The sequence below is a fragment of the Ursus americanus genome, chromosome 4, assembly GCF_024610735.1.
Source record: "Ursus americanus isolate L20-20 chromosome 4, mUrsAme1.1.p, whole genome shotgun sequence".
NCBI lineage: Eukaryota > Metazoa > Chordata > Mammalia > Carnivora > Ursidae > Ursus > Ursus americanus.
In genome coordinates, this window is record NC_142130.1 from 9340727 (window position 1) to 9366824 (window position 26098).

The 26098-nt window shown below is 45.8% G+C and overlaps 1 protein-coding gene across 1 annotated transcript in view; it reads right to left on the reverse strand.

Annotated features, from left to right (window-relative positions):
- Window positions 1-390: 390 nt before the first annotated feature.
- The window catches only part of SLC7A14 (solute carrier family 7 member 14), a 55074-nt gene continuing 29366 nt past the window's right edge, over window positions 391-26098 (reverse strand). The window contains exons 4-7 of the mRNA XM_045788634.2: window positions 25278-25424; window positions 22487-22695; window positions 19318-20195; window positions 391-7566 (exon numbers count right to left, since the gene is read on the reverse strand). Coding sequence (XP_045644590.1) covers window positions 7244-7566; window positions 19318-20195; window positions 22487-22695; window positions 25278-25424 — 1557 coding nt within the window. The 3' untranslated portion in view covers window positions 391-7243. The remainder of the gene's footprint in view (window positions 7567-19317; window positions 20196-22486; window positions 22696-25277; window positions 25425-26098) is intronic.

Genomic DNA, 26098 nt, shown 5'->3' on the forward strand with positions numbered 1-26098 from the left:
AACTTCACCTTTTCTCCAGATGTCGCTACTGTACTGCCAAAAAGTCAAAATAAGCCACCACAGATGCTCTCTGTAGGCGGAAATGTCCCTCCGATTTGCCCTTAAAATGAATGGGGGCAATGAATCGGAATGCTGGTCGGTGCTGAGGGTGGAGGGCCAGGCTGCGGCTGTGGGTAGGAGCCGGTCCTGGGAATAGGGTAGCTCAGGAGGCAGTGTAGTGGGGGTCCCGGACAGAGTCCAGGAGAAAATGGTCAAAGGGAGATTGGGTCACTTGTTCTCCCAAGAGCGCACTAAAGAAGAACTTCTTTTCTCTTCATGGAAATAAAGTGAATTTAAAAAGGTAGGATGGCACTGACTTTCTTCAAATTTAAATTTTAATAGTCGATTAGCTGTAATTTTTAAAATATTTTTATTCTGAAAACGAATGTTCCACAATAATGCAATTAGTTCCAAAAGAAATGAGCTCATTTATCTGGCTTTTCTACAAAGGACAATTGAAACATTTAAGGCAAGATTCACTTATTCATCTCCATTTTAGAATGGAAAGAAAGTATCAGATTTCAGGTACTGGTTAAGGTTAACAAAATACGGGAAAGCTCCTTTTCTTTTCTTTCTTTCTTTCTTTCTTTCTTTCTTTCTTTCTTTCTTTCTTTCTTTCTTTCTTTCTTTTTTTTCTTTTGGTAGTCTTCGTGTAAAAGCTTTACATTACTATGGATATTTTATAGTAAGACACTTTTGTTTCTGACTTTCTTTATAACCCATTTTTAAATTTAAAGGCACACAATAAAGCTTTATGCATTTATTAAAATATACACATTTTGGTAAATTTAGAATTTTCCCTTAGTATCTTGATAAATCAATATATTGTCAACACCACAGTCATTTGAAAATAAAACACACTTCATAACGTATCGGCATAGTATTTCTTTCTCAACGATACACTACAACACCCCATTGTACAGTGCACCAATGGGAATTAAGAACCACAAAACGAACAAACTCTAACAAATACAGCAATTTCATACAAAAAAAAATAGCAGAGAAAGACACTAGAAATTACCATCTGCAAAAAGCAAGTTGTACTTCTCAAGGACCCAACAAAAAGGTAACAAGTTAGTAAAATTTACAAGCTGTATTTATAACTTTGGATATGGATTAAACAGCAATGTTTCTTTTCCACAGTGAGAAAAGCTAGAATGTCGAGTGCTGTCGTTAGATGGTATAAGTACATGGAGGAGGACAATATCTGCTCTCTTAAAACCTGCAGCCCCTCTATCAGCCCAGACAGTGGAGGTATTTTTGTGCTACCAGAGCATTCACATAGCATGTCTTTGCTTTGGGGAGCTGGCGATTTCTGGTGTAGATGCTCGCCTCCAGGAGCACGAGGGAGTGAGGCCAGTGAACTGACAACTGCCAACACCAGTCACGAGGAGAGGAGACGTGCAGGGGGCACTCTCCTCATCTCGCTCTCCGAAGGAACACGGTCCTTCAGCGTCTGCGCTTCCTGGGAAATGTACGTGACCCACAATTCTCTTTCGCCAATGTCACCGATGTCAGTGCTAGGAAAGCGTCGTAGGGGAAAAAAAAATAGCACAGAGGAGTCCCTGATGAGAAAATCCAGGCTGCCTCTGTTTCCTAATTCTTACACAAAGCCATTTTCTCTCCTTATTGTACCAGAATGTACAAATAATGTTCTCCGGGGGTAAGAAATTACAGCTACCTGCTTTCAGAAGACGTCAAGCCCAAAGCTGATTTTGTGAAAGTCCTCTATGAATTTCGTAATTCCATGCATATAGAATACTGTTCAATGGTTTCTAACCCTATTTTAGTTGATACTGCAAAATTATGTTCACTTGTGATGGGCTGCAAAACTTCCACTAATCCCTTTTGGGCTTTAAGTCCTAAAAGAGAAAAAAACATTTTCTTAGAGTGAGAATTTTGACAAAAGGCAGCTGCCTCGGTATTTCAGAATGATGCGTGTGTTTCTCAAGCCGAGCGAGAAGAGGAAAGCAATTTAGCAAGCCCTAGCTCCTGAGGAGGAAAAGAGATGACAATAGCTTCTCCTCTGAAGTCGCAGAGAAAAAAAGTGGACACGAGACTAACGGTTATGTACACGAAAGGGGCTTTTTGCTCCCCATCACCATTCCAACTGAGAAATTCAGAGTCCACTCTGATGAACAGCATCCGGGTTCCTGCTTGCTGCGGGGCTTGTGGTTTGGGATGCGGTTTCTGGCTTTGCCCGCCGTTTAATTACAAGTATCAGCTCTTTCACGGCCAGACCGTCAGTGGTTATCAGCTGGTGCCTCTCTCTCTTAGGGACTTCAAAGGGCCCTTGAAGACAAACGGGTCCTCGGTGTCAGGGAGATACAAGCATGCGGAAGAAACCGAGGCACCCTGAACATTTTGGTTAGAAACACCTTCTTTGACTAGTCTTGTTCCACATGGCATAAAGATGGGGTGCTCTCATGCAGGCCTAGTGGCAAGCTTTGGAGTGTGTGTTTCCTTCTCTCCCCTGCCTCCCTGCCAGCATCAGAAATTAAGGCCATCTCTGGATTCTTCGATAGCCTGAAAGCTTACCTCCAAGAGGGGGCCATTAACTCTGCCTGGGTTCAGTGAGTTGGTGTCCTAGCTCTGGCTTAGGACATGCTCCCTGAATTCTGACTTCTCCACTCTGAGATACAAAATTAGGTGAACCTGCGGCTGACCCTCCATGGGCTTCCACGGACATCTCAGTCCCTGGTAAAAACTGGGGAGAGGGGACAGCCATTTCTTCTAGTCTCGTGGGCCAATTCTCAAACTCCTGTAGCTTCTGTTTATAATGCAGAGAAAAGGTATCCCCTTATAGACTTCCAACAAATGTGATGTGAAGGAGGTCAGGTCTATCAGTCCTTTTCAGGAGAATAGGGGAAAGACACTTGGCTTTGAAGGAGCTCGTGTTTTGTTTCCCAATAATTGCTGGGTTTATATCTACACAAATGTGTTGTTAAATTCACCAACTTTCCCCCCCTTGTATATCTAACATCATGGCCATTACGTAGACATTTGATTAGCTGTTAGTTTGTTACTAAGCAGTGGAATTGGATTCTTCACCTAATTCTATCATCTGATTTCCTTTCACCAGTTCAACGTGGCCTTGCGCTCAAGCTGAGTAAAATCTGGAGCTGAGGTCTTACTTTTTAGATGAGTTAGACAGGAAAAATTTTTAGGTTTGGTTGCTTAAACCTACTGTAGAAAGTTTTAAAGCGGCTGTGGATAACTTCGTGTTCTCTGTCTCCATGTTAAATGGCTATCCTTCTCCTAGGTTAATGATGAAATCAGACAGGATTCAAAAAAAGAATCAATCATACATTGCTTTAATTTGGATATTTTTTCCCTTCAACATATTAAATCAGTTCGAAATGTGTATGTGATCTGTTGGCTCCTTACACAGGTGGATGAAGCCACTGCCTCAGCTTCTTAAAGCATAGCCCTCCCTGATTCATACGGTCATCATTTCCCGGTGCCTCCCCACCCAAGGGGAGCCAGCCAGCTTAGTTCGCTGTTCAAGTCTATCTGTGAATAAGCCCTCACCACCGTCTCGGCATTATTTCTTACTGTTCCATAGATCACTCATGCATTCATCCTAAGCTCCCGTCGAACTAGCAGCTTCTTGCTTTCCCTTGAAAGCAATTTCCCACATTATTAGTCAGAGACAGCTGTCGGCCTGTCTCCACCTCACTCATGCTGATTCTCCACTTGGCAAGCCTTTCCCCCATTTCGACCTGGGGGAGATGCTCTGCCCATTCCACAGGATCGACACAAGGACTGCATTCTCTATCATTTTTCCCAATGGAAGGAGGTCTTTTCCATATTTGAACTCTCGTTGCACATTGTAACTCCCTCATCTCACATGTCAACTTCGTTATGGTTTTTATTTATATGTCTTATATATCCTGTTTCCCCCATGTCTTAGGCCATAGCACAGATAAGGACTCCCCAAAAAATTACTGAGTAAATGATATTTCATTTTCTTTTCATCTGTCTATTCAGCCATCCATCCGATCATCAGATATTTATTGAACGTTCTCTATATGCCGGGCACACGTAGCTGGCAAAATCTAAGTCTGGGGCTTATATGTGGGTTTCAGTGATCTATGCTATTCTCTGCCCTCATGGGGAAAGATTTGTTCTTATCATAGGAGTATTTCTTCTTGTCGTTACCAACAATTCCATTATTTTTCAAGTTCCCCCTCACTGGCAAATTTCGCAATGCATACCAAGATTTTGCATATGTGCACTAAACAGACTTCTAGCTTCGTCTTATCCTTTCTATTTCTGTTTTTATTTACCCAAGCTCCTCACTTATTTTTGCATTATATGAATTTAATAGCCACCTTGAAATCCTTCTGAAAGGAAGCAGAGTACCAATAAATAGAATACAATCACCAAAAAGAAAAATCAAGTTATTGGTTCCACACTACTAATTCACACAGTGAAACCTCCCTGGAAAAGAATTCAATAGACTGTAGGTCTTCCCTGGACTCCATTCAAGAAGGCTAAGTTTCTATGGTAATTATAAGGTGATCTTACTTTTAACGCAATTCCACTAATGCGGTCTTGAGAAAATTGCTAGGAGACACTAATATAATCATTCTAGTAATTGATGGTATTTGAAACTGCATTGTGAAATCTGGGACCATTTCACAGAGGCTGGGAAACATGAGCAAAAACATGTCAATTTACCTTAAAAATATTTCCCAATCATACTTTTTTTTTTTAAAACCAAGATTGCTAGGGAGATGACTAACTTCAGAGAAATAAAGAGACCAAGATGATAAGAAGAAGAAGATACTACTTGGGAGTAATGTCTCCAGAACCAGAGCGGTTCATAGGGTCTTCACAGAATCGATACCAGTGGTGTTTATACTGTGTTCTCTCTCCTCATGCTACAGAAATTTCATACATCCGCCACCCAACTATTGTTACTTTAAAACTTCACCCTCACTACTGAAAGGGAGCTCTTTCACCCACATTCAGATTTTGTTATTTTACACCCATATTTCTTCTTGGACATTTTTAATGACTATAGCCCCACCCCATCTCTCTGGATATCTCAGGCTTCACACATTATATTTAGTTTAGGCAGATTTGTTGGGTCTCAAAACTAGTTCAAAACTTTGTAGTCACACAAAAAATTACTGATCATCAGTCCACATCTCATCCCCAAAGATATATTTCACAGACCAGCACTGTAGCTTTAGGGTTAAATTTAGGGAAGAGAAAACACAGCATTGCCATGCATTACAGTAAAATGACAAAACGAGCCCAGGAAAAAGAAGTTCTGGAAAATAGGAGTTACTTGAATTTACTGGCATTCATTGGCCGTGGGGGTGATATGCAATTTACTTACAAGCATTTTTTTTTTTTTAAACAAGTTTCAACTGACCTTTTATTTTTTTTAGAGTAAAGCCCAGTGCATCGCCAGGAGGACTTGTCAGCCTCAGTGGTTTTATCTGTGTTTGTCAGGCGCCGGTGCTGCTCATTCCCTGCTCTGGGAGCCCCCAAGGGCGGAACGTTACACTTGGTTCTATCCCCATCGTTTAGCACTTGGTCCAGTCTCAGCCAGTGTTCGCTGAGTGAAGAAAATGGACTTTCGCCTTCTCCGTAACCCTAAGGCATGCCACGATGGCGTGAACCTCAACCCGGAACAAAGACTAGACTTTGCATTAGTCGGCGTATGCTGGAAAACGTTTGGCATAATGCTAGATCCGGGAGGGAGAGGCAAGAAATTGGCTATGTTGCCCCCCCTTTCAGGAAACCCCCACAAAGACTGTAGCTTGGATGGAAACTGCGCCTCCACGTTCTCCAGTGCACGTGTCAGGGCAGCCGGGAATCCCCGGGACCCAAGAGTTAGAATTGATAAGCCATGTGATTTTCCTGCCGTACATTCTGTCATCTAGGTTATTTCTGAGAAAATGCCTTTAAGAGCCCCTCATAGGGCCTGATGGAGACCTTACCGGGTGGGTATTTCTCTGGGCTTCGGTGACCTGCCCTGGGAAATAACAGACAAAACACGTATCTGAAAGCGAGCTACTCGGGAGGAGTAAGGTTCCGAAGTGCAACGTGATCTCTCGGAATGCCATGACCTAAGTAGCTGAGCTTCCACGGTTACGTTTTCAGAGGAGCCCCTACCGCTCCAGGGGCAGCAAATCTCAACAAACTACACAATGTATAATTTTGGAAATCTGAAATAGAGTTTGCAATGTGATCTCAGTGGCTGGGTCACTTCTCCTTGTAAAGATTTTTATCCGATTAGAAAACAAACGGCCTGCTTCTTCAAGGCATATTAATGCCATGAAATCATGCTCCAGCTTTGCCCCCTTTCATTTTCTCAGCAGGAGCTTAGAGGCTGGTAAAAGGAAAGGTATGACAGAGAGTTAATTTCTGCCAATGCCCTTCCGGCCTTCACGGCAAGAGATGGTTATTCAGTTTTTTTTCTGGGCATTAAAGTAGCGCTTTGATGGTGCTTCTTACCATATTGTTGGGTCTGCAAGACTGCTTTATGGTAAATCTGAGACCCCTGGGGAAATGGTCTCAGAGTCCTTAACCTTTGCTGGATCCTGAAGTTATAGTTTGGAGACTGTGAGAACCTTGGTGAATAAAAAGAAACCTGTGTCTTCTGCATGAATTCGTTTTTGTGAGATTTCCGGACCCAGCGCTGCTTGCTGAGGAAGTGCCAATGTCCACCTGCCCACGTCCTCAGGGAGCAGCTCTCAGCAGGGCGTGCTCGGAGCATCTTTGCCCGTGTGGCCCCGGTGGCGGAAATGCTGCCTCGTGCCCACACCCCCCTGCTTTGGCACATCTCCAGGAGGAGCTGCAGCCTCAGTGTGGCCCCAAAAGTGAGCCCCTTGCTCCTGGGGTCTCCATAAGAAGCAAAAGGATTCAACCAGCAAAGCAAAGGCCAGGAGACATTTGCTGCCATCAGCTCTGATGGTAGACAGAGTTTCGTGCAGCCTCTGATTTAGTTTTTTTTTTTTTTTTTTTTTTTTTACAAGGGGATCCGTGATGAAACCCAGGTTAAACCCTTCGACAGAACTATCCTGCAGAGCGAAGTAGCAAATGACAGGCTATGACTGGGGACTGACTCTGGGGGAAGGCTGGACTTTTGAAATGAGAGCCAAAAATGTTTTCACCCTCTAGCCCACGGGTTAAGTTACTGAAAAGAAATCACCACCACTTCTACACATTTCCTGGGTGTTCACTCCTACTCTGGAGAGTAATCTAACTCATCATTTGCAATCAGGGCCTCTGAGTTCTGTTTGTGTTTGCTTTTGCCCTTCGCTTTGCTACTTGTCCGGGTGCTGGCCTTCGCCTCTGACATCTGCTGGTAATAGAAGCCTTTGTCTTCGGCCGGGCCGCCCCAGTTCTCCTGGCTCTCGCCTTCCGTGGCGTAGGAGAAACCCTCCTCCGCCGAGAAAGGGTCATCCACGTCGTAGCGCTGGTACATGCTTTGGTGCAGGGCTTCTTCTCGGGCGCTGATTTCCAGGGTGCTGTTCCAGATTCCGTACCCAAAGTAAATGAGCATTCCTGCAGGGAGGGAAGGGCACAGGCGGATAAGCAGTTGCTCTGGGACCCAGGGGCCAGCGGGGAGATGCTCAGGGGTGAAGACAGAGCTAGCGGGGGGTGTGTTTTCTTTGGTCTACACCGTGTCTGGAAAAGACGCGAATTAGACGTCATTTAAAAATTGGGATATCTTGCATTAAGCAACCTGTAATTACAGCTTCCCCTAAAAACGTCAGACGTGATGACACTACTCCCAATTTCCTATCTGGCAGTCGTGGCTGGAGGTGAGCACTAGTGTCCTGTTTAGATAGAATATGGGCTCTCTAGTCACCTCTGTCCCCACCTCCCTGTTCACTACACTCAGGTAGGTGCCAACTAGGAATTTGCATTTTCTGCCCTGACTTAAATATTTGTGCATCACCCATAGTGGGTCCCCAACCTTCTTGTAGCATTTTCTTATCCCCACACCCCCGGTTAGGGATGCCATCTGTATTTCACCACTGAGCAATGCGCATACACTGTCCTATGGTTTACTTTGCCTTTTTTCACTCACCAAAGGAGTGTTATATTACCGCTACCCAGAGCTGTTCACTTTCATCTGTGGGCTCTCGGAGTGGTCCCTGCCACTGTTACGGCCCTTAGCATGTCTACTGAATGATTTATCTGCACGGGGTGGTTCTATTTTAGAGACTCTGCAGAAAACTGGCGCTTAATGTTTGTTGAATGAATGAATGAGAACTCCTGATGAGCGTGAAATTTCCAGTGCAACCTCCTTAGTTGATGTCATTCCAAGCACAGGGAAGAAACTTGTTTTCCTAGTTAATATGGAGCATTAATAAGGGCTAATGTTTCATTTCTATTATAATTTTTTTGAAATTACATATAAAAATAGTTTGGGGGCACCTGGGTGGCTCAGTTGGTTAAGCATCTGACTCTTGGTTTTGGCTCAGGTTGTGATCTCAGGGTCTGCTCAGTGCTTGGGGTTCTCTCTCCCTCTGCCCCCCTGCTCATGTATGCTCTCTCTCTCTCTCAATATTAATAAATAAATATGAAAAAATAGTTTTAGAACCCACATTTTCTGTCTTGAAAAGCTCATGGAGGCTCAAGGCTTGGAATAGCTGAGAACCATAGCCTTGGGGGGGGGTCATAGGGCACGATGATTAAGAGCATGAGGCCTGGATTCAAATCCTGCCTCCATCACTATTAGCCGTGGAGCCCTGGACCAGTTCCTTAGCTTCTTTGTGCCTCATTTTCTCTTCATGATAGTCAGGGTACCTATAACACGGGGCTGCCATGAGGATGAAATGAGAAAAGCAGTGGCTTTCAACCCTGGCTTCAGCTGGAGGGCCACCTGGGGAGTTTTTTTTTTTTTTTTTAAGATTTTTATTTATTTATTTGACAGAGAGAGAGCACAAGCCGGAAGAGTGGCACGCAGAGGGAGAAGCAGACTCCCCACTGAGCAAGAAGCCGACGCGGGGCTCGATCCCAGGACTCTGGGATCATGACCCGAGCCGAAGGCAGCCGCTTAACTGACTGACTGAGCCACCCAGGCGCCCCACCTGGGGAGCTGTTGAACCGCCCTTGCACCCAAGGCTCCCCCCTAGAGATTCTGATTTAATTGGTCTGCAGTGTGATCAAAGCATAGGTATGTTTTAAAGCTTCGCAGGTGAGTCCAATGGTCAGCCAAGACTGGGAATCCCTGAGATCAGGAACATGAAGCCCCCGAGCCACGTACTCTGTTGCCAACACCAGTCGTGTTAGGGCTTGTCCACCAGATGCCACTCAGTTATGCAACCCCCTTCCAGACCTCAGACGCCCTCTTCTGAGTGGCACTAGTCCGTTTGACTTTGCTAACCCTGCAGGCATCTGCACAGCTGTTTGCTTAGAACCACAAGGTCAAGTTCTGCTTTCCTCTTTGGTGCTTGAGAAATCCTGCTCCTTTTGAATTTGAAGTGTGTCTTTTTAAGCTTGGATTTCTCCCTCTTTGTCTCAAATGACTTGCTACTCACCCCCTGCCCCATCCCCCAGTGAAATCAACTTTCCAGGAGCCAAAGTAAGCAGAGATTTATAGCCCTAATTGGTAATAAATCCTAGAGTTAATCATTTGCAGATGTAGCTACTCTCAAATAGCGACTTCATTTTTCTGAACATGGATCTCTACTCTTTCTTGGGGGGGGGGGAGTGGGGAGTAGCCAAGTACCCTAGTGTAGGACAAGGCACCGAGTTAAGGCCCCTTCTAAAAGGGCCAGTGTGCTGCTTCTTGGAGAATGCCTCCATTGGAAGCATGCTTGAGACCCGAGAATAAATTTCAGGAGGCAGGTGGGATCAACAGGCACACACCTCTTTTTGCCCCTTTCTGCTTTTTTGCTATCTTTTCTCTTTCACATTGAGGCAGGTGTCAAATCTTGCTTCCTATTCCTGCTTGGTATCTTTTACATCAATTCTTTCCACCTGATCCCCTTTTCAGACCCTATTTATAAGTGAGTTATTTCCCTACTGAACTTCATATCATTCATTTTCCTTTTCCCTTTGTCCCTAAGCTCTCTGCTCAGCCATCACACAGGTCATCACTCAAGCACTGGTTTGACGTCTATTCTGACAGACCTTCCCCTGCCCGCACCAGGTGTGGTGGTGTCAGGCAGATTGATTTATGGAAATTCTCCAAGAGCCTCATAGAATCCTAGATATTTAGAGCTGGAAAGAGTCTATAGATCTGTTTGAGTACCATCGTTTTACAAAAAAAGTAACAGGTTGGGAAACGGGCCGCGGGCAGCCAACAGCATTCCATGTGGATAGAGAGAAGTCTCTTGCATACCCCGTCCTTCACATCTGCCCCCTTCCCCCCTGCAGGCTGGTTTATAGACTATGCTTATCACAGTATGTATTGAGTAAGAGGTTATGTCTACGTTTGTTCTTTGGGAATGACTGCGTCTGAAGGAACATGTGTCTGCATGAATGCATTAAGTACGATTACTTTGAGAAAGCAACCCATGGAAATCTGCCATGTAAATATTTATGGGCCTTTTAATGTTTGCTCTGAGCTCCTTATAATTTCAAAGGTGTGTTATTTTGTCTTCAAAAATATATTTCGCTGTGCCTGGGTGGCGCAGTCCACTGAGCATCCGACTCTTGGTTTTGGCTCAGGTCGTGATCTCAACGTCGTGAGATGGAGCCCCGAGTTGGGCTCTGAGCTCAGCGGGGAGTCTGCTTGAGACTGTCTTTCCCTCTGCCCCTCCCTGCCATGCTCTCTCTCTCTCTCTCAAATAAAGAAGCTTAAAAATATATATATTTCTTTTTAAAATTATTTTATTATTTTATTACTATTATTTTTTAAGTAGGCTCCATGCCTAGCATGGACTTCAATGTGGGGCTCGAACTCACCACTGAGATCAAGACCTGAGCTGAGATCAAGAGTCAGACACTTAACTGACTGAGCCACCCAGGTGCTCCTAAAAATAATTATATTTCAAATATGAGTGCTCTGAAGCAAGAAGTGACTCGCATGTGGCCTGATGGAATAAATGGTCAGCTGGGGCAAAGGTCTGGCGTTCTGCCTGACCCTTCCTGCTGGCCCTTGAGTAAGTTCAAGGCAAGTGGTGTAAGGCACCAAGGATTGGAGAAAAGGAAAAATGGAGGGGGACAAAGAAACAGAGGGGGTCAAATGAAGTGAGGGAGGGAGGGTAGAAGGGAGGTAGAGAGAGAGAGGAGAGAAGCATTTACTACCATCTGTCACACATAAACAAAGGCTTTGTGTGGAGGAGTAAACAGAGCTGCTAAAAGCCTCCTGTGTAGAAGCGGGGTGTTTTGTTTCTGCTTCTTTTTTTCCAGCTGGCTTAGAAAACTAAGCATGAGGTAGTTTCTGAAAAATCTGTGGGGATTCTGGGAATTCTGAATCATCTAAACTGAACTTCACACAACACTTCTGGGTGCTGAAGTCCTACTGATGCATTATTTACGTTGTACCTTTCTCCCAAGGAGTTCAAAATGTTATACATGTTATCTTGTTTAGATTCCTCCCAGCCTGTTTGGGAATGTGTGTGTGTGTGAGAGAGAGAGAGAGAGAGAGAGAGAGTGAGAGAGAGTGTGTGTGTGTGTGGAGGGGGGGCAGGGAGCAGGAAGGTTAGGATTACGTGCATCTCACAGACAGGAAACTGGGGCATAAGACAAAATAAGAGATTTTCCACAGCAACACGGTTAGTGGTGGGACTGTGAATCCTTCAGGGGCTCTCCATGTCCTGATCCAGGGTGTATCTCACCTACCAGGAGTGGCTCGGGGGCATAGACTGAAAACAATGTTGCTTAGCTTTTTAGTTTTAAAGAATTCCACACATATAACAAAGTGGAGAGAATAGTATAAAGAACCCCATATACTCATCGCTAGCTCCCTCCTGACACGCACTCCCCTGAGCCCTGCTCTTTAGATGATTTTGAAGCAAATCCCTTCCACCCTGTGCTTCATCTGTAAATAATTAAGTATGTATCTTTAAAATAGACTTAAAAAAACTTAGTATCATTATCGCATCTAAAAACTAAGAATAACTCCTTAATATTATCTGATATCCAGAAGTATTAAAATTTCCCTGAATTATGAAGCATATGGGGAAGAACTCTTCACCTTATGAGGCTGTAGACTCGCTCCAGGGAGGCTATTACTGCCTGGTAGCTTTCGGGCACTGTTATTCGTCCCTGGGACTGGCATCATATTCTTCCGTAAACTCTTACAGATGGCAGTTTTATCTTTTGAGAGAGGATTTGTTTTCCGCCGAAGACAGAAGTCATTTGGAACCAAGCCTCAAGAATGAGACGGCTAATTGATATTTGCATATTTAATCCTGCTGTTCCTTAATAATTTAGGTCCAGGGGCACGTAGGTGGCTCAGTGGGTTAAGCATCTGCCTTCGGCTCAGGTCATGATCCTGGGGTCCTGCTCAGTGGGAGTCTGCTTCTCCCTCTCCCTGCCACTCCCCCTGTTTGTACTCTCTCTGTCAAATAAAGAAAATCTTTAAAAAAAAAATGTAGATCCATTGCGTTGTAGTTATACATCTTCTAGCTGTCATGCGTGAAAGGCGGATGTGGTGTTCGAAATCAGAAGGGAATTCGCTTTCGTGTTGCAGCAGCGTCTCGGAGACTCTCCTGCTGGGCTGGAGTTATTTTTTTGAGTTGATGGATCTTAAGGAGAGGAGACAGTCAGGGCAGCAACTAGTTAGCGGTAGGCACAGAAGTGTTTCAATATTTGCAAAACAGACATGGCTGTAGCCGGCACACGGGCCGAATGCCAGCCCCGCTCAAAGGTAGTGGCAGTGAGTCCTGTGAAAGGATGTTTGCAGCAAAGGGAAATATTTGAAAGGAGGCATTGGCTTTTCTTCCAGACAGAAATTCCCTGATGGAGAATGTGCCCAAGAGAGGCTAGACAAGATGAAGAATCATGCCTTTGGCAATTTCACGGGCTTTCTTTATGTAGAACATTCTGTGAACGTAAGACCCTTTGTAAAAAGTGCTTTCTCGTCCGTCATCCCAGAGAGGTTAAGACCTGCTTAATAAATCAGTGATTGAAACGGCGCTTCAACTTACATATACTGAGTCTTAACGGATGGCCGTTCCCACCCACCCGGGCACCTCCAGGGAAGGGTTAGCAACGCCAGGCTTGCTTTCAGATGCTGGGTCACCTGAGCGTCAGTGGGCAAAACACCCATTACCTCTTCTTGTGTGGGTCCATCTGTGCAAATTAAGTCAATGACCCCAAACCTACAAGCGAGAGGGGAGGGAGGGGGGGGAGGTGTCTCTGGATCTTATGGGGGAAAACCTTGAACAAAAACCCCACTCGGAAAAAGAGCCCGGGTGACCTGGAGACAGACAGTACCAGCAGATTTCTGACCCCACTGGTGGGGACTCTGGCTGAGGAGCGGCTGCCGGATCTCTAGCGTCCCCTGGGAGCTTCCTGTCCTCTGTAGGCAGTCACAGGCTCCGGGCCAGAGGCGGTGGGCCACCTGACCTCAGGCTGGGTGGAGCAACCCTTCCTGGGGCTCGCTTTCCAGCAGGAAGCCCTGCCCGCCGCAGATAACTGAGGCACTTTGTTATGCCCAGAGGCTTTTTTATTTTTACTACCCCGGGATCAGCTTTCCAAAACAGACATTTGCCAATGCAGAAAGGAAGACTGGATGGTAATGAGAAGGTGTCCTCCCACCCACTGCAATCCCTACCAACTCCCCCTTTGCTGGTTAGTTTTTAAAATACCGCCGCAAGCCCTGTTGGTTATAATAACAATTAGGGTTTGTTTAATCTGGTGTGGCCAGGAAGAGCAGGCTCGAATTGAATGGGGAGTTGGGGGGTGGTGGAGATTCTCTCCCTGGCTCTCCGACTGATCAAATATAAAGTCACATTACTTTATGCCTCAGTTTCCCATCTGCAAAATGGAACTGGGGACCCTTATTTTATTTGAGTGGTTATAATTGCCAGGAGACAGAAGGCAATCTTGTAAAGGAATTTTTAAAAAATCCAATAATCTAAGCCAGCGATTCTACTTCTAACTCCACAGAAACCCCGGGGAAATGTGTCCATGTGTCCACCGAAAACCACGATTAAGAATCATAGCAGCTCTCTTTGTAGCAGTCCCAGACTGGAAGCCAGCTAAATGTCCATGGGCACTGGAATGGTATATTATTATCACGGTGGAAGGCTAGCCGGGCAAGGAGAATGAACAACTTAAAACCGCAAGCAACAGCTTGGATGAATCTTAGAAATGTAATGTTGAGGGAAGGATGCGCAGTGCTCCCTCTGTCATGGCTCTGAGTGTGTTCCAGGAGCATTGCACACACCTGTTCTGGGGACTTTTTCTCTGCCATGGCCCCCTTTCCCTTCATTCTTTTGTCTCAAAGGAGAGCCAATACTGCAGGGGCCGCTGGGCGTAGAACCCCGGGAATCACCAGGCCATCTTCTCCATGCACAGCCCCTGTCCAGCATGCAGCCTTGACTGTAGTGTGATCCCCTCTTTCTTGGAATTGCCCTGGCCCTGTTGCCATCCTCATCCTGGCCTTCATCATTTTTTTTTTTTTTTTTGGCCCCTTTGAGCATGATTGATTTGATGGAGTTGCCAGTTGTTTTCTCCTCTGCCTACAAGAGAATTTCAAGCTTATTTATGGGACATATCCTCAGGAGTTGACTTATCTTGATGCCCTCTCTGCCCCCAATTCATGGCCCCCTTCCTTCCCTCCTCTTTCCTTCATGACAATGGCTGCTTTGAGTCCATTTCCAAAAGGATTTTCAAATGGTAGTGCAGGTAAAGACCGTAGGTGTGTCTTCTCTTTGGAAATTATGTTTTAGTAGAAGATTTATGAAGCTAATTGCCAGATCACTCTCTGTTCCTTACTTGGTAGCCCCTGGGGTGAGGGGGCCCATGAGCTGGTCTACCAGATGATTCCTTTCTAATAAAGTCCCACAGGGACAGTCGAGCTGGAAAGTGACACTGAGTAGTGTCATCACTGGTCATTGTTACTTTCAGACTCCCTGAGACTCTGCCCAACCCCATAGCTTACAAAACCAGCTAAGAGAAAAGGAAAACAAGCTGCTCTGTGCTCGTTTTGTTGGGATTATCAGACACTTGCTATGCGTGTTATTTCTCTTGTCTGAAGGAAAAGAGACAAGCGCTGAGTAATCTTGTTGGGACTTGTGCCTTATTTTACTCTGAGTCGTGCTCATCTGAAGGTCAAAAGCTTAGCCAAACATTGTTAGAAAAATGCTGTAATTAAGATTCATTTAGAGAAGCCTGGTTTAAAAAAATGTGCCCAAGATGATTATCAAGTTATGACTCAGCTTAACTATGTAAATCTTTTTAAAAAGTAGCTGATGTTTCATAAGAAGTTCCACTTAAAAATATCTCTACTGTTCTCCCCAGGAAAGTTATACTATGAATAGAGAAATTTAGAAGAAAAATCTGACATTTTGGAGACGCAGAAGCTTAGAGGTGGGATCTTTGTTCTATGAAAGCACTGAAAATTTTATAAGCCAGTTTGGGGTTGTGGGATGGATACATTTTATATGAGCAAAAAATTGTTTTTGGAAAACATGGAGTTCTTGTAATTAAATTATTTACCCTGCTTACAAATTATCTTCTTATTTTTCTCTCTAGGTCAGTGGTTCTCACATTTGAGCATGCATCAGAATAATCTGTAGGGTTTGTTAAAACCTAAATCGTTCTCAAGAGACTCTGGGGTGGGGTTCAAAAATTGCATTTCTCACTAGTTCCCATGTAATACTGATGCTGCTGGTCTGGGACCACAGTTTGAGAACCACTACATCATTTTAAACCCGACCACCCATTAAAATTACCTGGGGAGGCTTAAAAAATACCCAGTACTTGGCCACACCGGACTCATTTATTCAGAAAATCTCTGAGGGGGGATCCTGGGCACAGAATATTTCAGAAGCAGTCAGATGATTCTGCTGCGTAGTCAAGATTGAGAATCTTCGTTCTGGGCAAAGCTCACTCGCGTACCAGTCTTCAAAGACCGTGACGCCAATGCAATTAGTGAGTGCCTAGCAGCTGGGTGCGTGTTGAGCTGCGGGCTCCCGTGCCCTCTGTCTGGCCAGCCCCAGGCTGCAGGGTGACATCTCCCATATCAGGGAGGCTCCGTTTCTGGAACGACTTTGCAGTTTATGCCATCAGCAAGATGACAAAAGGCTCTCAGGGAGTTTTCTTCTGCCTGATAACCGGGAGGGCAGCCGGAGTCAGAACAGGTTCGTGCTGTGCTTTGGCATGTGATAGCTAGTCTGGGGGACAATGGATCATTTTAGATTTTAAAAAGAAAGGCAGGAAAGAAATAATTCATGTTATTTTCCCCAGTATTTTCTTTTTAAATATTTATTTATTTATTTATTTATTTATTTATTTATTTATTTATTTTTGATTGGGGGGGAGAGAAGGGGGAAGGGGCAGAGGGAGAGGGAGAGAGAGAGAGAGAGAGAATCCCAAGCCCGTTCCAAGCCCAGCACGACCCAGCACGGGGCTCGACCTCACAACCCTGAGATCATGACCTCGGCTGCAATCAAGAGTCGGATGCTGAGCCAACTGAGCCATCCAGGCACCCCTTTTCTTATTGAAGCCCCAAAGAGCAACCAGATCAAGACCAGTAGAATTATTTGCATTTTTACAGATGAGTAAACTGAGATGCAAAGGAGCTAAGTCACAAGACGTGCGGGTGGCAGAGCTGTGATTTGAACCTGGGCTGTTTGACTCCAAAGGCAAGGGTCCTTGCCACCTTACCACTTTTGCAAAATGCCCCTGATGCTCCAGAAACCACAGATATAATGCAGAACTGGGGACATAATTTTGGGCCCCAGTGCAAAATGAAACCATAGAGCCTCTTGTTAAAAAGTTGTTAAGAAACAAAAAAGTTGTTAAGAATTCAAGGAAGCAGCAGCGGAGCATTCGACCAAACGTGGGGCCCTGTGTGACGGCAGAGGCTGTGCACGCGTGGAGCCAGCCCCGACGTTAGGCGTTAATCTGCACAAAGTGCATCTCAAACCTTCCTATGCAATAAGAAGAGCTCAGGGGCACCCTGGTGGGGAGGTACCAGCTGCAGAGCTGAGCGTGGAGACCCTGGGTTTTAATAGTAGCCCTGTGACGACCTTCCCGTTATTCCTGTTGACCTTGAGCGTGTTATTTGACCTTTCAGAGGCTCAGTTTTGTCATCTGTAAAGCTGAGAGAGGGAGAAGTGGGGAGGGCTAGATGATGCTAGCGTTCCTCCAACTTCCGTTATTTCTATACCACGTATTTAGTGTAGTGGCCACGGTCACGGTCCCCGGGCCCACACTACCTGACTTCTAACTTTGGCTCTCCCAGTTCTAGCTATGTGACCTCGATCAAGTGCCTCAGCTTCCTCATCTGTAAAATGAAGGTCACTGCGAGGGTTACATGCGTTCATGTGAGGAAAGCCCTTGCCTAATGGCTCGTATGTGCCAAGGGCTATATTAAGTTAATTATGACTATGAGTCATGGCACCTGTACTAGTCCTGATGTTTTTTTTTTCTTTAATTTGACTCACTTTTTAAATTTAAGACTAATCACTAGATTCATGCGAGCATATATATTTTTTCTAGTATGTGTGAAAATGTAAAATAACTATGTAATCCTTTTGAAAGTTCAAAAAAATTCATTCCTAGACTCTCTAAAATCAGCCCAAATATTACTGATGGAATGGTCACCACACTGTGGGTAACATGTACTAGATATTGAAGGTCCCTTCCAGCCTTAAGACTTGAGGAATGAATGAATAATTGCCTGTCTTTGTGTCTATGCCATCAGTCAATTGACAAATACGTAGTTCTCCCTTCTTTGGTTGAACCTTTCCATTGGTTACATGTTCCAGTGGAAACATGTTTAAATGGAGAAGAGAGATTGTGAATAAATCATGTAAGTAGTTAAAACCTTGACGAGTTAGTGGGGTTCTCTCAAGAACTCCCCCGAAAGTCTAACAAAGGAGCTCTAGAGTCGTGAAAAATTGGAATGGGATGTTAACAAGAAGACACAGGCTGGCCTTTAGCAGTGAGGAATCTGCTGGAAGACGCAGGCCCTTTTCTTTGAGCGCTGTTTTCCCCTTACTTTCCTCTATGTAAATCTTATCTTATAGGCTTGCAGTTTAAATTCCACCTCCTCATGTTCCTTTCCAGCTCTTCCTTTTTTCTCATCTGAACCGTAGTCAGAGAGGAAGGTTTATTAATCACATGCTGTGTTCCAGGCACAGAGGACGCTGTGCTGAACACCCATATTCCTGACCTCGAGGAGTAGATGGGACTTCAGGGCCACCAATTTGTATAGGGCACATCAAGATAGTGATGAGGAATTTTAAAATTAGGCTTCACTTCAGCCTCCCTCTCAAGTTCTCATGAGCACCAGTCCGCAGCCATCTCATGAACTCAGGGCTTGTTGGGTGTGAGAAACATGGAATAATATAAGTTGATCACGAAGGAAAATTAAAAATCTCGGGAAGGGTGCAGGACTGTTTGAAGGCAATAAAAGTGAATTTAGAGAGAGCATCTCTGATTTACACCCAAAGCTGTGGACAGGTGAGGGGCTGGCAAAGTTATATCAGTTATCAACAGAAGAAGAGAAGATCAGTAAGACTGATGGTGTGATGGGTGCTTCCCAAGAGAATGACTGGAATATTGAAGGATGAACAAAGAATCTTGGGAAAAAATGAAAAAACCTTGACTATTTTATAAAGTCAATACGAAGTGGGGATGTTAAATGGTATAATTGGGTCAGAAAAATTATGCCAAAAAATCCACACTTATTTCATACTTTGCTCATTAAAAAAATCAGGGCATGATTGGTATTTTAATTTAATTTTGTCAAATGTAAGAAAAATACTTTTTTTCCCGTAACTTTTAGTTTCATAATTTTTAGTTTCTAAGATAGAATTCCAGTTGAACTTTTCCACTCTCACTTTTACTGTGCTATTTTTGTCCCTTTATTACGTGGATTCATTTTACATGGACTTTTTTATGGAATTAATTATCCAAAAAAAGAATGTCCAGTAATAGTATTCAGTGAAGTGATGGATTGATTAGCATCATTCTTCAGAACCAACGACCAGGACCATAAGAGCCAGAAAGGGCACAACTGGCTTTACTGACTCTAATGAAGAAAGCCAGGGTCCACAGAACCAGCCAGATTTCTCTTGCAATGGAGAGGCCTAGTCTAGCTAGGAGGCAATTTTGGGATAAGGCTGTTCAAGGCCTTGGGAGGGAACTCTCGAGGCTCCAAAGGAAGTTGCTTACCCACAAAGCACCAGACTGCAAACCGGATCCATGTGATGGTGGAGAGCTTTAGCATGAGATAAATGTTCACCAGCATGGCAAAGGCAGGCACGAAGGGGAGGCAGGGGGCCATATAGGGCAGCTTTTTGGGGTTCTCTGGCTGCTGCAGGATCACGAACACCAGGGCACTGATCAGCAGCACCATCAGAACAACCAGGAGGATGGCCCACCAGCTCTGCTCTGAGATGTAGTCGGAACCAAAGATGATGAAGGAGCAGAAGACGAACATGAGGATGAAGAGCAGGAGCACGCAGGTGGTCACCGTGTGCCCTGTAGCGGCCGTGGGCCGGTCCATCTTGCCTGGAAGGCCCAGCCGGATCCTCATGGTGTAGTAACGGGGCCCAATCAGCTTCTTTAACTTGATAAGATAAATGTTTTCAGATTCGTCGGCTTCTATGCCTGTGGTCACGTCCACAGTGCCATAGTTGGGGTGGTTCACGCTGTAGGTTGACTTGTCCGATTTGCCTATGAGCATCTCATTGTCTCCCAGAGATGGTAGGTTTTTGGCCCCACATGTGTTGGTGGCTGGGCCAGAAAACTCTTCCCCCTCACTCACAGGAGAACAAACTTCCTTCTCACAGTCTGCCAGGATGCCCTCCTTCTTCTTTGTGTGTTCCTGGGACAAGAACTTGACAAAACCATCAATGTCACTCTCTGGTTGGTATCGAAGAAGCAAGACGCAGACAGAAACCAAGGTGTAGGCAAGGAGTGTGCCAATGGACATCATCTCTATCAGGTCTCTCAGGCTGACTAACAGCGAGAGGAGAGCTGCCAGGAACCCCGACACAATGCAGGCCACCACTGGCGTCTCTGTGTAGGAGCTCACGTGAGCCAGGAACCTGGAAGGAGAGGCAAGCAGAGGGTTAGCAGTGAGCTACAGATGGTGACTGACTCTAACATGGCTTAACTTCTCCAGGTCCTGCTCCTCCAGTTTACTTCTGGATTCATTGCTTTCAATACAGCTGCTATTCCTTTTTTTTTTTTTTTTAAAGATTTTATTTATTTATTTGACAGAGATAGAGACAGCCAGCGAGAGAGGGAACACAAGCAGGGGGAGTGGGAGAGGAAGAAGCAGGCTCATAGCAGAGGAGCCTGATGTGGGGCTCGATCCCGGAACTCCAGGATCACGCCCTGAGCCGAAGGCAGACGCTTTAACCGCTGTGCCACCCAGGCGCCCCTACAGCTGCTATTCCTACTGCGGGATTTGGTTCCTGGAATATGATTTAAAAAGAATTTTAACGCCTTGGTTTTGAGGCAAACTTCTTTATTAAAGTTCCTACTTCATTACATGACGTGAAGGGTTGATTGAATTTGGGAAATATGTCAGAAACCTGGATGGAAGTGCAAACTTTGCTGGGAAAACGTTAGGAGCAGAGAATTCATATACCTGCTTGGGGTTTAGACCTGTGTCACCCAAACAGCGGTCGGTCCGCGGGTCAGCAGCATCAGTATCACCTCGGAACTTATTGGAAATACCTATTTTCAGGTTTCACCAGAGACCTACTACATCAGAATCCCTGGGCATGGGGCCTAGCAGAGTATGCTTCAGGAAACCTCCAGAGGATTCCGATGAATTCCAAAACTTGAGAAGCACTGCTCTACAGCAAAAGTGCAGGGGCTTAGGTGGAAAATAGCACAACAATGCAGAACGTGTGCTCGTAGATGCAGGCAAAGCCAGCCAATTACCAACTGGAGAAGACCAGCCAACGTGAACGAATGGCAAGTGCCTCCTTAGCAGTTCCCAAGGGCCCTAAGTAGCTTCCTGCTCTCCTAATCCTCCCTCCTCCCCTCTCTTCCATTTCCCCCTTCTTTTCCTTTTCTTTTTTTTTTTTCAAGAGAGAGAAAGAGAGAGGATGTGTGGAGGTGGGGGAGGGGCAGAGGGGGAGGGAGAGAGGGAGAATCTTAAGCAGACTCCATGCCCAGCATGGAGCCCGATGTGGGGTTCGATCCCACGACCCTGAGATCATGACCTGAGCTGAAATTGAGAGTCGGCCGCTTAACCGACTGAGCCACCCAGGTCCCCTTCCTTTATTTTCATGTTTTACACATGACTGTCAGCTGTGCTTGGGGATCTTTCCTCTTAGTTTTCTTGGACAGCAGAAAAATCTTTTGGATGTGAAGTTGTCACATCTCTATGATAATCAGCCTCTTATCCACTCGTCCAGCTCCCGAACATGGAAGCTCTGACCTGGTGCTGACTTGGAGGGTATACAGAGGAAATGAAATGTAAGATGACAGCTGATAGTAGAGAGAAAGTCCCTGAGGGGGTTCCCTCCATACCACTGAGAGCTCCTTCACCTCTATGCTTTACTCCTTGCTTTGTGAACTTGAAGAATGCCTTTGCTGTGAGACCCTCATATGGTGGGCACTGGGAACCAAGAGGTGGGCCACATTCCATTTGTGTCCATGAGCAGGTTGACCACTTCGTGGCCAATGTAGGGGGCTGGAAGTCCATATATTGGCGTGGTTAAATATCTGGTCTTTGGAGTCAGTCATGAGTTCAAATCCTGCCCCCCCACCACTTAGCAGCTGAGGGATCGGGGCAAGTTTTTTTCACCTAAGTATACACATCTACTATATTCATCTGCAAAACAGGGTTATTGTGACAACTAACTGGGATACTGTATACAAAGCACCCAGGATACACAAATGTTCAATAAATTATAGCCTTTGTTGCTACTGTTATTAGGCTCTGTTCAGATGGTCTTATCCTCCCTGTGATGGTAGCTTTGAATGTTTTCAGCTACAGAAGGCCTGTGGAGAGATGGGCACTACCAGGCCTCAACATGAGGGCAGGCCTAAGATGTTCCTGGGATGGGTCCTTCCTTCTGGGAGCTACCTGGCATGACGGTTGGACACCCATAATCTTTACAAAGGAACACACAATGCCTAACAGGAGGGGTGGGGCAGTTAGGGGAACTTATCGGTTTGTGCTAGATCAAGGGACCCAGAGTCAAACTGAGGGACTCTTTCAGGGCTTACGCTCCTTTCACTCAAATTCTTTGTTAGGATATATGACAAGTTCCATAGTCTATGTGACATACGCTCACATCAAAATTATAGTCAGGTTGACCTTCTCCTTTGACAAGCATGGCAGAATAGAATACATTTCATGGAGCATAGCCCTTACCTGAAAAGGAGCCCATCACCAGCCATGGCATAAATGACCCTTGGCATTGGGAAGAGGGAGCCCAGCAAGCTGACGGTCAGTCCTGCAACGGACCCAATGGCTACTACGAATTTTGCAGCATAGAACCCATGAGCCACAAACATCTCCATGAGCGGGGATTCTGTGTCGATGGCATTGCATGGCACCATCAGAGTTAAGATCATGCTCACCTGTTAAAATAAGAGAAAACACGGCTGGAGGGAGAGAGGGCGGTCAGCATGGATGGATGTCCCACAGGAGAGCAAAGAGGCCTGGATATTGGATTAGCCACTTCCTGGCATGTGCCCCTAATTTAACCAGTCATTTGGGCTCCAGAGCTCTCAGTATCTTCTCCTCCCATTAGAATTTAGTGGACTTGGCCAGATGATCCCCAGTAGCTCTCTCTGGCCCTTTCATATCTGAGGAATAAGTATGCAGGTATTTAAGCCCCCCAACAGCAGAACTACATTGACAGTTCAATGAAGGGCAGATATCACCAGGTAGAAGGAATGACAGCCCAAGGCCCTGGAGCCAGGGCCTAGCAGTGACCATGGACACCCTGCCCACATGGGTGAGACTCTCATTTCTTTTATACTTTTAGAGTCCCATACAGTCTTAACTATATGCTCTCTTTCACCCTAAAGACCAGAGATGGAAACGCTGTTTAGATAGGTGATCAGAGGTCTATAGCCAGTTAACAGTGATCAGAGGATAGCGATAAGTGATCAGAGGTCCATAGCCAGTTAACAGATGGGAACAAGATAAGGACTCACATTTCCATTTCTTCTCTGTAGCTCAGTGCCAGGAGCCAGGCAGACCAACAAACAAATTATGGCATCAGGATGGAACTCAGTTCTACTCTGGGGTTATAAGACTACTGTGGCTTTGCTGAGCCAGGTATCACTTGGCTCCCAGGACCTATCTTCCTTCGTAATGTCATAAATCTGCCATAACATCCTTTCCTCATGGTCCCGGGCAACGAAGCCACCGGTCATAAGGCTGGGCTTCCCCTAGCCTGCAGAGGCCAGTGCGGGCATCAAGAAGGGAGTTCAGAGCCTGAAAGGAAGAGGGTCAGGCATTTCTAGACCACTTCTTCTCATGTTCCTCAGGAGCCAAAATCGTCCAGCGAAGCCATGGGTGGCTAGGGAGGACGGGAGGATGGACCACCACAGCCCCACAGTTTGGCTCTTCTGATGGTGGAATGGCAGCCTGCTGACCAGCACAACACCATACAGCCCCTGAGGCAGGGGTAAGGGCCATGTGTTCTAGAAGAGAATGTTTCCCAGCAACTTCACCCCTTGCAACATCCCCTTTGGGGGTGGGCTGGAGGAGAGTGGCACTGATTCCTACAGCAATTTGCGTTAAGTCTGCTGCTCACGTTAGACCAGGGTGGGTCAAAAGTTGACAGATGCACAGAAGTACTCTGTAGTCTATAAAGCGCTAGCCTAAGAAAGGAATCGTGATTATTAACTTTATTGTGTGTGCCCATGGGTTGACCCCTGGAGGTGGGGGAGCTACGTGAGGGAGGAATAAGAGGGAAAACGCAGAGCAGAGTGTCTCTGCTGCGCTCCCCGCACCACCCCTATCCTCTGAACACTCTGTCTGCAGGGATAACTGGGGTGTGGATAAGAGGAAGCCCCTTGCCCGTGTGTGCATAGGGAGAGGTGATAATTGACCTGCACATAAAACAGTTGTGAGGCACAGCCGAGTTCCCATAAACCACATCCAAGGCTGCTCTTTTGTTTTCCTTTGGTGTCCAGGACAATCTTCTTTTGCAGCTTGCCCTAATGATCAAGCCAGCACTGGTCTGGCTTCCTCAGTTGCTAAAGATGTTTTGTTTTGTTTTAGTTTTGGGGAAGGAGGTGCTTTTCCTATGCTATTCTGCCAGGATAGCAGCGCTGACAGGGCATGTCCCCAGCTGCCGGCTCTTTCCTATTTGTGGTAACTGAAGTGAGTGGGACCCTTAGGGCCTGGGGCATTTGTGTAATCATGTGCCTATTGGCTTGTCACCTGGTTCTTTTCATTGCCAGGGGCTGGTGGTGGGGGGGAATGTTGACTGTGAGGGAACTATTTCTGTGATAGAAATTCTGGGATGGGAGCTGAGAAACGACACATCACAAGTGTGAAGATCGTCTCAGGGAGGTGATCCTGAGAAGACAAGGCTGAAGGCTTCCTTCTGAGGATTCCCTTTAGGAGGAAAACCTTAAAAAGAAGCTTGGACCAGAATAAAAAGAGGGAGCCACAGCAGAAAGAAATCTCCCCCGAGATTTAAGGGGAAGAGTGTCTCTAGAGGATGACGTACTCTCTCTCCCCACTCCGGGAGAGCCTTGCCTCTCGCTGCCGGGAAGCTCCCAGAAGACAGAAGAGCATTGAGGAGGGTGCACAGAGGTCCACAATGCTTCTGCTTGCACACCCACCCGTTACTGCCAGCCTATGATCTGAGCTCCTTGGACAGCAGCCCACGCCCTGTATACCATCCCCTGGGCAGCGGCAGATTCCCAGAGCCTGTGTGTGGGGGGCAACGAGGATGGAGACTCAGAGGCCAAGGCTGAAGTGAGGGTCTGGGCTGCTCCTGTCTCCAGTCTGAAGTCCTGATTTTCTTCTTGTTATGGATGGGTGGGGATAGAGGGTGCCTGGACACGTACATAAAGACACCAAGATAGTGTAAGGAAGGGACCACTTCCTGAGAGAAGGTGACCCAGTCCCAGAGCTACATTTTAAGGTCAAATACGAAAAGACCATCAGGATGGTCCTGAAAGGATGTAATACTTACAGATACATATGCTGTGAGGCAGATGACCAGGGAGGCGGTGATTGCGTAAGGGATGGACGTGTTTGGATTCTTGGCTTCCTCTCCAGTGGTGGCGATGATGTCAAAGCCAATGAAAGCATAGAAACACGTGGCTGCTCCTTGCAGCACCTGGTGAGACAATGGCATTTCTCAGACTCAGAGTGTCAGGGCAACACCAGGGCCTAACATGTGGTACCGACAACTGCCCAGTGCCTGGCGACATTCCTGAGCAGCAGAGAGTAACATGGAGGAACTTGTGCTCAACATTTGGTTCTGATCTCCAGTACTTTCTAGCTGTGCCACCCTGGGCAATTCCCTCATGTGTAAAATGGAGATAGGGAGAATTTTGGCCAAATGAAAACTGGGTTGTTCAACACATTCAAATCATTTTTGGTAAAAGTGGGGTTATAAGCAAGTCAATAAGTTGGCTTTCCCTATGTCTTGGGGGAACTCATTAACCTCTCTGTGCTTCATTTTCATTCAGTGGTTCTCATCCACAACCAGGCCCAGTATCACCTCCCTTAGGGGATGTTTGGCAATGGGAGGAGCTACTTGTGATGGTCACAGAGACGTGGGGCATGCATTTTCAGCATTTAGTGTACGGGGCTCAAATGCTTCTGCACAAAAAGTTGTCCTGCCCAAATTAGCATTAGTGCCCCTGAAAGATATTCTCTGCTGTAACTTCTAGATCTGAAATGATATAAAAGATGTTCAGATCTTCAGATATCCTATTGTCTTTCATGGGAAGACAGGTAGAGACGGTTGGATTTTTCTGCTCCTTTGGAGGTTTGAGTGACCTAGTT